General features: G+C 35.4%; 1 protein-coding gene across 1 annotated transcript in view; it reads left to right on the top strand.

Annotated features, from left to right (window-relative positions):
- Xrn2 (5'-3' exoribonuclease 2) overlaps positions 1-14,692 on the top strand; it is a 77,797-nt gene that overhangs the window by 47,102 nt on the left and 16,003 nt on the right. The window contains exons 23-27 of the mRNA XM_090351918.1: positions 115-194; positions 2,412-2,468; positions 11,075-11,143; positions 11,227-11,358; positions 13,248-13,375. Coding sequence (XP_090208044.1) covers positions 115-194; positions 2,412-2,468; positions 11,075-11,143; positions 11,227-11,358; positions 13,248-13,375 — 466 coding nt within the window. The remainder of the gene's footprint in view (positions 1-114; positions 195-2,411; positions 2,469-11,074; positions 11,144-11,226; positions 11,359-13,247; positions 13,376-14,692) is intronic.

The raw sequence follows: 14,692 nt of genomic DNA, 5'->3' as shown, positions 1-14,692 counted from the left end.
TCTACCGTTAGTCTCTTTAGAATAATACTCCTTTGAAATTTAGTGAACCAGTACCTGCTTTCATCCCCACTTCCCATTCATTTGGCATATAGTCAACAATGCATTTTCCCACAGCCAGTAGATGTACCACCTGAACTGTGTCATGGGATTCAAGGAAAGTTTTCTTTGGATGAAGAAGCTGTTCTTCCAGATCAGTAAGCATTCATTTGTACATAATTAAAATGATTAGAAGGAATTTTAATCAGCACTTTTTCATTTTTCTAATGTATATTTTCTAGTAACTGCAGGAAGATCATATTTAAAACAAAACATAGCCATAGTGAACTACAAAAAGGTGTGGATTCAAAGTCTAGTTCTTGAGTATTTAGTAGCTATGTTAGCTTACGTGGCAATCTTTGAGAGTGCCTGATAATCGTCAGGGCACCCAGAGATCACAGCTGTTTTCATAATAATATTAATGTCATGGTACTACTTGCTTTTCTCCGTTCTTATGTGTACATTTTTAGAGATTAAAAATAGTATGATAGCTGGACCTGGTGGTTTGTGCTATAATCCTAGCTACTCAGGAGGCTGAGATCTGAGGATCGTGGTTCAAAGCCAGCCCGGGCATTAAAGCCCATGAGACTCTTATCCACAATTAACCTCTAGAAAACCGGAAGTGGCGCTGTGGCTCAAGGGGTAGGGAGGTAGCCTTGAGCTGAAGAGCTCAGGGACATCGCCCAGGCCCAGAGTTCAAGCCCCATGACTGACCAGAAAAAAAAAGGATGATACCTTAAGAGGTGAAGTTAATTAATAGAGAAGCTGGACACCAGTGGCTCATGCCTGGTTCCTCAAAGAGTCATGGTTCAAAGCCAACCTGGGCAAGAAAATCTCTTATCTTCAACTATCTGAAAAACTTAAATTTAAAAAAAAGGGGTGCTGAGACAGTTCACAGACCCTGACTGGATGACACCAAAAAGAAAACAAAAAAAAAAAGCAGAGAAGAAACACTAGTTTACATATATATATACTAAGTCAACTAGATAGTTTGATTTTCAAAAATGTAAAACAGGGAAATGGAGGTGTGGCTCAAGTGGTAGAGCACCAACTTGATTAAAAAAGTCAAGTAAAACCACAAGGCCCTTGAATTCAGGCCTCAGTACTATCACAAATACATAAACCATAAAACATGTAAAGCAGTGACACATTTTAACCCTTTTTTCTTGGTAAAATACAGCTATTTTTTAGTTAAAATTACATTTTTGTGTTAAATAAAACTTTGCTTGTAATTTAGTTTCAGTTTTGTTCTAATATGGGGACTTGCACTCAGGGCTTGGTTACTGTCCTCAAGGTTAGTACCACTTGAGCCACAGCTCCACTTCTGGCAGTTAATTGTAAAAGTGTGAGTGCCTCAAACTTTTCTGCCCAAGCTGGCTCCAAACTTGAGTCTCAGATCTCAGCTTCTTGAGTAGCTAGGATTATAAGCATGAATCATTGGGTACCTAGCTAAATTTTTCTTAGCTTTAATTTTTTTTTTTTTTTTTTTTTTGCCAGTCCTGGGCGTGAGCTCAGGGCCTGAGCACTGTCCTTGGACTTTCTCAAGGCTAGAGCTCTACCACTTGAGCCTCAGCACCATTTCCAGCTTTTTTCTATGTATGTGGTACCCAGGAATCAAACCCGGGTCTTCATGCATGCTGGGCAAGCACGCTACCACTAGGCCAAACTCCCGGCCCAGCTTTAATTTTTAATAGGAAAATACTGCGAGATTTAGTTAATACAGACTAAAGATCTTGGCACTTTTATAATATTTTAATAGTTTGTAATTTTTGATTTTTTTAAGGATTTTTGTTAGTATTTATTAGATTTTTGTTAGTATTTATTACAAGTTTCATTGTGCACAATATACCCTATCAACCTCATCCCCTCTGTTACTCACCCTTATCCTACATCATTTTTAAGAATATAAAAAGTTCAGAGGCCAGAGTTTGAGAACTGCTCATTCAACTACTTATCAAATTGCTAATCATAGAGTGTATGTATCTTCATCCCTTTTATGTAAATCAATTTGCTGGGTACTTATTGGCATTTCGTAGTATACAGTTCCATATCCCTGATGGCTCATGGTGTTAAAATATCTTATGGTTAATGATTAACCATTTGGCAGTTTTTACTTTTGAGTTACCTGTTTGATACTGGTTAAACCATTTCCTCCCCATTTGAGTTTGTAGGGAGATTTTAAAAAATATAAATTCTGAACAAGTCCTTTATCATAATTGTTTTTAGTTTATGAGATGGTAAACAAGGACAGCTTCATGTTTTACAGATAGGGTTTTGTTAGTGCATTGCACTGAAGCCTACTGTAGCAACATTTATTTCCACTTATCTGAAAGGTTAGAATTTACAGACAGATGGCGCTTCTCATTTCTCTTTAGAATTGTATGTTCTCCTGTTCCCATGTTGCGTGATCTGACACAGAATACAGCAATAAGGTAAGTTTTCCAAAATCATAGCATTTGTTTAGGAAACAGCTCAGAACTTACGAGTAGTTTTTGTTTTTGTTTTTGTTTTTTGCTTTTTAATCTTTGGTTTACAAGGAAATAGCAGCTGTTAATCTACCAGTGCTTTGAGAGTCCCTGGGTTGCAGACCTCAGAGCAGAACCTCTTGACTTTAAATTATGTATATTGTTAAGGCTACTGAGTTAACAAGCATGCTTATCTGTTTTCTGGTTTCCCTTGACAACCTTTAATTCTTCCTGGATTAGAAAAGTGGGAGGTAGAAAGTAGGAGTTTGTAGTAGTTTACCATCTAAGGAACAAACAGATCTCTATACCCTAGTGGCTTATACTGCTTCACTGAATTATAACAGACTATTTTTTGTAATTGTGTCTCTGCAAAGTTTAAAAATAGAAATGGGATTGAATGGAATTCTGAAAGTTTTAACGGCTTAAAAAAAAATCAATACAAACTCCTATGACTTAATTACTAGACTTGATGCCAAGATTTATTTTCCACTTTTTAGGCAAGTCTTAAAACAAACGCATATTAGGAATTGAAGAATTGGTTAAATCCTGCTTTCCTTGAGCCTTCCTTTTCTTTCCCATCCATTTTTATTATTTCTTTTTCTCCCAGAAAATAGTTTAGATTTTACTTCAGTTTCTTATGTAATGTAAGCACATATATTACTGAAATACAAACATATACATGCATATATATGTTATAGTTAATAGATTTATGTAGTAGCTGTCATTTTAGAATGGTTTACTTAAAACTATTATGCATTGGGAAGGCCTTCTAGATTAGCTGATTTCATTTATCTTTGCATGCAATTTTTTGTTTAACTTTTAGAGATAATTTGTCATGGTACTTTTTCTTTGTGCTCTGTTGTTAAGGGTAGAGTACAGACTTAAAAGCCATGCTGCTAAGCCCATCCCAAACAATCTGGCTCTGACAAATTCAGTGTGGACAGTGTGTATTAACCTGTGGGGTCTCTGGCTCACATTGATGCTTCAGCCCATTAATTCCACCAGTTCTCTTTTTGGTTGTCACATTTTTGCTTGCGCTTCTCAGTTCTTCTGTGTCTTACTGCCTAGTTCTCTAGAAATAGTTAATTCTACTTAGCTTTGTGATTAGTACACAGAGATTTGCTCACAACCAATTTAAAGACTGAGCAAGCTTGGAGTCTGTTTAGCTGTTGCAGATGTTACTTCTGAGCCTGAAGTAGCCTTTAGTAGTTAGTACTCACTTCGTTTATTAAGTTTAAAACAAACCCCAGATCTCTGGGTATATTCAGGTGTATGTAGAAAACTAACTTTAAAAGCATTTTTTTTTGTTATTTTCCAAAAGATTTCTGAAAAATCAAAGTTAACTTTTACCTTATGGTAAGGTAATTTTCAGTGTTTTCTCTGGGGGGGAACTGGATGCCACGATTCACTTACTATAGTATTTTGTGTTTGTTTAAGGGCTTATTGTGCATCCAGTATTTGTTTTATATATAAAAATCAGTTAATACTGTTCTTCCTGCCTGCCATTTTTTCCCTTTCTCTCTATTTAGCTGCATCCAGTGTCCTCTTCTGTAGTTGAAAAAATATTTCCTTAAGTTGAATTTATAGTTTGATTAGTCCCATCATATTTGGTCTTGTTTGGAATGTTGAGAAAACATAAAAGGAACAGTAGAGTAGTCAATCACGTGTGATAGGGGGCACTTTTTATTTTCTTTCAACTTTGATTTCAGTAAAGCATTCAACATAATAGTGGATTAACTCTGAATAAATATGAGCTGCTTCCCTTAATTTTTCTCACTCATTTTCCACACTGTAATTTGTTTAAACCTAGAATTTTTTCCCTTGTAATTTTTTGTTAACTATAAACATAAGCCCTTCTACATATGATTTTTTAGACTCTAGAAAAGTTATCTTCTTAGCACAGTCAACATATTAGAGTCTTGTTCATTTGGAAGATATGTGTGCACATTACATAGATACAATTTTGCATTTTCAAGGCCAATCATAATTTGGCATATGTATAGTTCTGTACCTAAATCTCCTATTCCTCAAGAGTAAAACCTTTTCACCATGTTGGTGGTCTCTTCAATGTCCCTTTGACCCCAGTCTTTCTATCATTCCTTTGGGGGGGCCTTTTTTTCTGCCTGCCTGTAGTCTACCCGTCTTTGTTTTTTTTTAATTTTCTTTCAAAGCGGAGTATATATGTCAACATGGTGACACACAGTTGTAATCCTAGCACTTAGGAGAAAGATGATTCAAGGGCAGCTGGCTATATAGTGAAACCTGTTTGACAAAAACTAAAAAAGTCACAAAATGTCGAAAGCAATAACAAACAACAAATAAAAGGAAACCCATAGAATTTATATGTTTATGTCTATTATTTTCAACAGTATTACTTTTGGATTTTTTTTTTGTATTTCTCTCACAGAACCTAGCAGAGCATCATATGTAAATGTTCAATATTTATAATTTTGGATCCAATGCTTGACACATTTTTGTAAGAACTCTTCTTCCCTTCACAGCAGTGTTTACCAAACACCCCTGTTCCCCTTTGGTAAATCAGGCAAAGAATAGAACATTTTATCTCTTCCAGAAGGTTTTTCTTTTCATGTAGATATGTGTCAAGATGAATTTTTAAAATTCATTTTTACTTATTGTTACCTTCCATTGTACACAGTGGGTTTCAGTTCACTATGTCAGTTTGACTACACTACATTTCAAGATTAATTTTTAAACATAACTATTGCAGTATTAGTAAGGCAATTAAGCAGAAATCAAAAGCTTGAAGAAAGCGAAATGCAAGCTAGCAGCCCTCGACTTAATGGCTAAGTAATACCATGGAGGGTTTAACTCCCACTGCCTACAGTACTAGGTGGGCTACTGAACTGGTTAGTGTCTCCTGATAAAATTTTACAATTTTATAAACTCTCTTTAAGTGTTTTAAAATGTCAAGTGTGTGAGTCATAAAAAATTTCTCTGCAAGAACAGTTTGCATTGGTATGCTAATTTAGCATTAATTACAGAGTGTATTCGGGAAAGGTAGCATAAAAACGAAACTTGGTATTGAGTTTTCTCCTTTCTTTGTGAAGTGTGGCAGCACTCTACAAAAATAATACTGTATAAAATAAAAGTGCTTGAAATTGCATTTTTTTTTTTTTTTGCTAGTTGTGGGGCTTGAACCCAGGGCCTGAGCACTGTTCTTGGGCTTTTCTCAAGGCTAGTACTCTGCCGCTTGAGCCACAGCACCATTTCCAGCTTTTTTTATGTATGTGGTACCGAGGAATTGAACCTGGGTCTTCATGCATGCTAGGTAAGCACTCTTATCATTAGGCCAAACTCTGACCCCTTGAAATTACATTCTTAAGGGTAATTCTTTTTTGATAGTACTGAGGTTTGAACTTGGTGTCTTTTGCTAGCTAGACAAGAGTTCTGTCATTTGAACTGTGCCTTCGGTCCTTTTGGCTATAGTTAATTTCAAATAGGGTCATTTTGCCTCAGGGCAAGCTTTGGACTATGATTTCCCTACCCTACCTCTGGGATTACAGGTGTGTGGCACAGTGCTTGATTCTTCAAATAATTCATAAAGTAAATGTAACCACCAAAAAAGTCAGCCTACCTGCCCACCCTCCCTCCCTCCCTCCTTCCCTCCCTCCCTCCCTTCCTCCCTCCCTTTGTTCCTTCCTTCTCTGTCTTTCATCCCGCTCCCTTTTCCCCGATTCTTCCTTACTTCTGTCCTTTCTTTCCTCCCTCCCTTCTTTTTCTTAGGTTTGCTCAAAGCTTTCTATCGGAGTTTGCTTTATACACATAAAAAAGTACTTACCATTTTTTTAAAAAAAAATCATGTCCAGCTTAATGAATTCTTCACTACCCAGCACCTACATTAAGTCAGCCTGTTACTCTCACCTTTGACTTTGAAGTCCTTATAGCTCCAGACTTGATTTTATACTTTGTTAGGGAAGAGATAAAATAACTTATTCAGGATTCATTTAGACTTCAAGTAATGGTCCTTGGGGTTCTCTAGTGATGATACTCAGTGAACAGTTAGATCTTTTTGATTAGAACTTGAATGAGTCCTAAACCTTTATGAGTTCTGTAGTACATTCCTATGATCTCAGCACTCTAGAAGCTGGGGCTAACTAAAGATTGCACATTAGAGGCTAGTCTGGATAGTGAGACTGTATCTGGGGAGAGGAGAGGCAGGCAAAATAGTTCCTTTTCTTTACATCCTTTGTAACTTTTCTGTCTTAGGTGGTTTGATATCTCATTGCAGTTTTAATTTGTATTAGTAATGATGCTGAGCATTTTTCAAATATTTAATGGCCATTCATATATCTTCTATTGAGATTTGTCTAGTTAGACCATTTGTTCATTATTAATTACATTTTGTTGTTTCCTTCATATACTTAATATTATCTATCCCCTTGTCCAGTCAGTAATTAGAAAATGGGCCCTTAGCCCATTTTGAGTTGATTTTTAATGAATAGTGAGAGAGGGATGTCATTGTTGATGGTGAGAATTTTTCTTTTTAATGATAGTTTTCCCAGCTCAATTTGCAGAAGACTTTACACGTCCCAGTATATATTCTTGGCACCTTTTCCAAAGATCAATTAGCTATAAATGTGTATTAATTTCTAGATTTCTAAAAATCTGTGCTGTTAGTTACTGTGTCTTTTTTTTATTATTATTTTTATTGCCAGTTGTGGGGCTTGAACTCAGGGCCTGAGCACTGTCTGTCCTTGGACTTTTCTCAAGGCTAGAGCTCTACCACTTGAGCCATAGCACTACTTTGAACCCGGGTCTTTGGGCATGCTAGGCAAGCACTCTACCACTAGGCCAAACTCCCAGACTGGTTACTGTGTCTTTTTTAATCCCAGTATCAAACTGCTTTGATCATTATAGATTTGTACCATGCTTTGAAGTTAGGCATTGTGGTACTTCCAGTCACCTTGTTTTTGCTAAGGATTGCTTTATCTATGTCATGGGGTCTTTTATGGGTCCATATTTATTGTTTTTCTCAATCTGTGAAGAATACCATTGCATTTAATCTTGTAGATTGCCTGTGAAAGTATGGAAATTTTAACAGTGTTCTTTTACTCCATGAACATGGGCTGTCTTTGCATTTTCCATTTTTGTATGGCTTCTGTTATTTCTTTCATCAGTTAAAAAAAATAACTCATTGTAGAGATATTTTACTTCCTTGCTTTAATTCTTTAATTTATTTCTAGAGATCTTTTAAAATATTGGATAGGTGCCAGTGGTTAATGCTTATAGTCCTAGCTATTTAAGATACTGAGAAGGATTGCAGTTCTAGGCTAGTTTAGACAGAAAAGCTTCTGAGACCACCCCCCCACACACACACAGCAAAAAACAAGTTAAGAGGTATATCGTGATTAAATAGTAGAGAAAGTAATGCTAGCCTAGCAGGCTCAAGGCCATGAGTTCAAACCCCAAAACTACTGAAATAAAAAATTAAAAAGCTGTATATAGTATATTATGAAGAATGATTTTTAAATTTACTTTTCAGCCATTTCACAGTGGTAAATAAGAAGACTATTTCTTTTATTGTAATGTATAGGTGGGTTACAGTTATATTCACCAGATAGTAGGTGTATTCTCACACATTGATACCCCTTCTCATGTTTTTGTTCCCCTTTCCCCTCCCCCATCCCTTCCCAATCATCTTGTTTTTTCCCTTCCCTTTCCTATTTCAAATTAACAAACATATATACAGTATGCCAAGTAACAAAGTCAGATACTGTAACAATGTGAGATTAACCAAAGAACAACAAAAGAGAAGAAAAATAATATAGTATGTTAAGAACAACAATCACACAAGATAAAGCTCCTGTTTCCCTATCCTGGATATCCTTTCATTTAGCCTCATCCTTTTCTGGCCTTATTTATGTATCTAGGTTTTGTGCTATTGTAATCCTCTGCTCGGAGAGTCTTAAGTGTAAGAATACTATTTTCTTAAGAATTCATTTTTGTAATTGCAACTGCTTTTATTAGCTCTAACAGTTTCTCTTATCTGCTGTACCCCTGGGACTCTTCTCAAAAAGTTTTTGCCTGTGCCTATAAGCCCTAATGTATCTCCTACTCTCTTTTGCAGCAGTTTCAAAGTTTTAGGTCTGATGTTGAAGTTTCTGATGCACTTTGAGTTGATATTGGTGATAAACAGCAACTCATTGTTTTTCTGTCTTCCTAATTTTTATGGCCAAATCTGAGTAGTAAATTGATAGAATCGGTAAAAATTGATGTCATAAGTGTTTTTTCCATATTTTAGAGAAAATTCTCTAAAGCTTTTTCTTATTTGACATATTTAATGTGGTTTTTCATGTATATTTATGTTGAGATAGTTTTCCTCAATTTTGTATTCATTAAGGGATTTTAATAGGAAACAATACTGAATGCTTTTTTCCCTACCTGTTGAGTCAATCATGGTTTTAATCTCCTAATGTAATGAATTATAATTATTGGTTTTTGAATATTCAACCTTCCTGCTTCCCTAGGCTACGTTCTACTTGGTCTTGGTATATGATCTTTTCTATATGATATTGAGTTTGGTTTGCTAGTATTTTATTAATAATTTTTGCATATATTATATTCATTATTTTTTGTGCCACTATGAACAAATACTTAAGAACTTAAGAGAGGGGGCCTAGTGGTAGAGTGCTTGCCTAGCATGCATGAAGCCCAAGAAATTGAGAGGATTTATTTTGCTTATGGTGTCAGAGAGTTCTAAACCCCTTTGAAAATAGTTTGGATTCTCTTGTCCCCCATATTGTAGCTTGAACTCAGAGCATCCAACTCAGTGCTTCATGCTGTTGTTTGGCTACCACTCTTAGCATTTAAGCCACAACTCTGCTTCCAGCTTTTTCTAGTTAACTAAAGATGAGTGTCTCAGGCATGTGTCTATCCAAGCTTTCTTGGAAACTTCATCTCCGGATCTCAGTTGCCTATGCAACTGAGCCACTGGAGCCTCCTTTAGATATTTTTGTAACCAGTAGTATCTTTGTTCCTATCTTATTGCCAATCCTGTTCTACCTTAAACTATAGCCTTATAAGTTGCTTTGCTTTGGTTTTTTGGTCCCCCAGTGGAAAAGTTCCCATCTGACAAAGAGATGAGGTACCCAGAAGGCCACATGCACATACATTCTGTGACTTGGCATCTCTTGTGTGCCTATTTTCTACTTCCTTACACTCTTACCAGACAGGTTTTATTTCCATTTCTATAGGGGGAATGTAGAATCTTTTCTTAATCAGAATGTGTTTGCCAATGCATGTCCTGATATGTTATAGGCACCCCACAGTTATTCATATACTTAGATTATATAATCTTTGAGCATTATGAATAAAGATGTTATCATCATCTTTTAGCACAAGTCTGATACATAACTAAAAGTATTACTGGGTCAGAAAGACATGTGTATTTATCCTAGCAACTTTTGGGATAGATTAACGTACATTTGTATCACTATCACCATTCACCATTCCAGAAAGGAAGTTTAGCCCAGCTTATACTCCAATTCTGAGTGCACACCTTTGAAAATCAGGCATTTGTACAGTTTTCAAATAGTTCCTTGTTTTTAAAATGTATGTTAGGAAAGCAAGGTGCAGAGTTCCAGCTGGGAGCTTCTTTGGGGTTTTAATGTTGTTGTTACTGTTTTTCCTAATAGGTTTCTTAGCTGCTCGTATATAGTTTGTATTTTTCGGTTTTGTTGTTGTAAGCTTCTTTTACCTATCTAGTGTCATAGTGAAATTTCTTAAAGAGTTGGAGAAGTACCTACACACAATGAGTGAATCAAGAAAATGCGGTACTTATATTCAATGGAATTTTACTCATCTGTAAGAATATGTCACTGCAGGGAAATCGAGGGACCTAGAAAAAAAATTATGTGAAATAAGCCAGTTTGAGACCCATATTTTCTTTCATAGGTGGAAAGTAGATCTAAAATACAACTATGTATGGTAATATATATAGGGCCTGATGCATTTATACACAACTAAAGGAGTATGTACTGAAGGGAGGAATCCAAAGATATAACTGTTCAGGACAACTAATGTACTGCTTATCAAAATGAATACCAGGGAAGTAGAAACATTGCGGGGACAGCTGCAGAGGGCACAGGAATAGAAGGTAGGAAGGGTTGGCAAATGTAGTCATTATATTACATTTATATTATATATATATATATATATATAATTGAACTTGAGGGTAAAAATGGAAGAAGAAATGGGGCAAAACAAAGCAGGGTATGACATTGACCAAGAAGCATTGTACTTATAACCTGACTTAGGAATTGTAATTCCTTTTTACAATTTCCTAATAATAATTTGAAAATGGGGGGGCAGTGCCCATTGTTTGATCATTCACAGACAGAACGTAATATTTCTTACGAGCATCATGTATAGGAACATTTCGTATTCAGAATCAGTGTGGAAGCTAGCCAATTTGCAAAATCATTAGCCAAATGATTTAGGTGCTTTTGAATTTGTTATTTTTGTTAAAATATTAGAAATTGTCCAGTTTTGTTGATAATTAAAGCCAGGCTAATATACCATAAAATCCTGAAAAGTTTATTGTTCTTTCGCAGTATTAATTTTAAAGACCCACAATTTGCTGAAGATTACATTTTTAAGGCGGTCATGCTTCCAGGAGCAAGGTAATATCACTAAACTACCTACATTTATTTTATACAAATGATGTTCATCCCTATAACTAAATACCATATTTTCAAATGCTCAGAAAGCCAGCAGCAGTACTGAAACCTGGTGACTGGGAAAAATCTAGCAATGGACGGCAATGGAAGCCCCAACTTGGCTTTAACCGGGACCGTCGACCTGTACACCTGGATCAAGCAGCTTTTAGGACTTTGGGGTGAGTTATTGATTCCTATTTCTTTTTTTCCTTTTTTTATTTTCTTTCTTTCTTTCTTTTTCTTTTTCTTGTTTTTTTTTTTTTTTTTTTTTGTGGGTGGGTCATGAGGCTTGAACTCTTCAGCTCAAGACTACTGCTGTACCTTTGAGCCAAGCCACTTCCCAGTTTTCTAGAGGTTAATTGGAAATAAGAATCTCAGGTCCTTTTTTCTCTGGGCTGGCTTTGAACCTTGATCCTCATATCTCAGCCTCCTGAGTAGCTAGGATTACAGGTGAGCAACCACACCTGGCTTGATTTCTATTTCTTATATAGGACTTTGGGGTGAGTTATTGATTCCTAATTCTTATATATTTTGCTTTTTTGAACTAGTGCATTAGTACAGTCAACAGTTCTACATCTTTGTTTACCCCCCTGCTTTATAACTAGCTCATTGTTGCTTGTAGTAGCATTTCCTTGTTTGTGGAGGTAATATGTGTACTGGTTTATATTTCCTCTTTTGTAAATTTCTGATTTTTATCTTTTGGGCTTGTGGCTTCTGAATTGTTGTTTTCCTAGTTGTAGAGATTATGTATATAGAGAGGAGACTTTAAAACAGGTGTTTCCAAAAGTGATTTGGACAGAAAGTTACCATCAGCACATAATTTATGTAGTGAATAGTAAGGGCTGGTTTTTCTGCCACTTAATGTATTTGTAACATTCTGAACCACTTTACACAGCAATTTCCTTATGTATAGGGTGCAGAAAATACTTTATATCCACATCATGGAGCTTTTATAATGTCTGCCAGCACTTCAGGTAGTTCCTAAACACTTTGTAAATGTTAGCTGCCACTGTCTGCGACTGTTTTGAGAAGTCTTCATTCTTTTTTTTTTTTTTTTTGGCCAGTCCTGGGCCTTGAACTCGAGACCTGGGCACTGTCCATGGGATTTCTCAAGGCTAGCGTTCTACCACTTGTGCCACAGCACCATTTCTGGCTTTTTTTATGTATGTGATACTGAGGAATCGAACCCGGGTCTTTGAACATGCTAGGCAAGCACTGTACCACTAGGCTAAACTCCCAGCCCCAAGAATTCTTCATTCTTAAGAACAATAACAAATGGAAGTGTTTTCCCAAGTGTATGCAGCTTCAAGTGGAAAAAGCTAAGTGAGAGTGTAAGGTCCTGAGTTCAAAACCCAGTAATGGCACAAAAATAAAAATAAGTAAAATTAAAATGGTGTATATAGAGAGTAATATAAATACATCTCTTTATGTTATTCTAGCTATTTTGGGAAGCTACAATGAGTGGTCTCTACATAATTAAAATTCTATTCTGAAGATAATCTTAATTTTTATCAAAATTTTTATTTCTTGGAATGCATCCTGAGTGCATTTTACAAGAGCAGTTGTATGCCTAAATATTTCTAGTACATTGAAATGTATAATACTGATGTAAGGAGGAAAAAAGGTTTACTAAAATATGAGGCATCCACATAGTTTGTCTATAGCTATGAAGAGAAAGGACACAGGGCACTGTTTGACATAGTACATTGAAAATAGGAAGAAGTGGAGAAGTAATATATATAAGGATAGGACAGGAGGGGTTCCTGAAGAAACTGTTATATGTGGGAAAATTACTAATTGTTTTATATGAATAATTAGATAATGTCAAGACTCATCAGTTAAGAATCCTGTGTTGACAAGTAGAAGACTTGCTAATCACCATTTTCATTGTGTGCACTTTGGATTTTAATGAGAAACCTTTTGAGTATTTCTATTAACCATAAGTAATAGTAAAGAAGTAGCTACTAGCATTTGTGTAATTTATGTCAGCTTGATGTAATAAATGTATCTCTGTATATGTGTTATATTTCTCTATACTTTTTTTCTTGTATGGGGGATTCTTTTACAGCCATGTCATGCCAAGAGGCTCAGGGACTGGCATGTACAGCAATGCTGCACCACCACCTGGGACTTACCAGGGAAACTTATACAGGCCGCTGCTGAGAGGACAAGCCCAGATCCCAAAACTTATGTCAAGTAAGTGTTTACTTTGTGTTAAAAATTAAATATCACAGTACACGTTTCTAATCCTCATTGCTAAGAAGTTTTATTTATCAATGGGCTTTAAAAATGTCTAAGCTATAAGAATCATAAAAGAATACCATATGAATAATCAAATAATTTTTTTGTCTTGTCTGTACATAGTTAATTGAGGTCAACTAGCTTTTTTATCTTTACTGACTAACCTGTTTCCAAGTTAACTTATGCAGAAAGAAGTATATGGAGTTCATTGGCATTTATTCCTTTAGTGCAGATATTTGAAGAGAAAAGTCAGATACAGAAGATAACTGCTGTCATTTGAATATTTTATTCAAGATACTATATTTACAACATTGTATAATATTTACAGTATTTATAGAATATTTAAATAGTCTGTGGCTTGAACTCAGGCCTCTAGCTCTAGCTCATTGTTTGCTGATAGCTGACACTCTGAGGTCTTGTTTTCTCAGGACCCTCTTTTCAATGTATGCTCTCTGTTGACTGCTATATTGTATGGCTTAATGGCATTGAATATAATATTATGAGATACTATTATAAAAACTATGAGCTTCAGTTTTATTCTGTTTAATGAAGCACAGAAAGCCCATGGGAATATTCATGATGCAGTAACTAGATAGCTACTTTTCTTGTACGATTTAACAGGTAACATTTCTGAATTTTTCCATGTATCTATTTCATGTTATACTACATATAACAGGAGAGTTTAAACACTGTGAACTAGCTGTCTGTGGTTTGAAATTTTACCAGTAGTAGTGAAAACCATATCCATGGTAACTTTTAAATTAATTTTATTAGTATCAATTAATTCTACAAAGGGGGTTTTGATATATCCATGTATACATAAACAGCATATCTTGCTCTGACTTTCCTAATCCAGTCTAAGAAGTTTCCTTTTTTTAAAGTACATGTTAATTATTCAGAGAAGCATACCATGCTATTTCACACATGTATATATTGTACTTTAATCAGATTACATACACATATATAGTATATAATGTATATGTAAGTATAATTATATATACAATAAGTACAGCAACCACATATAAGAGAAAATATGTGATCTTAGTCCTCAGCCTGGCTTATTTTGCTTAATGTGATGGTCTCCATATCCATCCATTTCCTTGAAAGCAATGTAATTTCATTTTTCTTTGTAGCTGAATAATACCCCATTCTGCATGTATATCACATTTTCTTAATTCATTCATCTGATTTTTTTCTTAGCTTGGCTATTGGGAACTGTGCTGCATTGAATTCTTGGATGTGCAGAAGTGCTTAAGAGTGCTATTGCTGAAT

The sequence above is a fragment of the Megascapheus bottae genome, chromosome 18 (genome assembly GCF_031878675.1).
Source record: "Megascapheus bottae isolate mThoBot1 chromosome 18, mThoBot2.hap1, whole genome shotgun sequence".
Classification (NCBI taxonomy): domain Eukaryota; kingdom Metazoa; phylum Chordata; class Mammalia; order Rodentia; family Geomyidae; genus Megascapheus; species Megascapheus bottae.
Note: the sequence above shows the minus strand (reverse complement) of the source record. Positions and strands in the feature narration are given on the sequence as shown.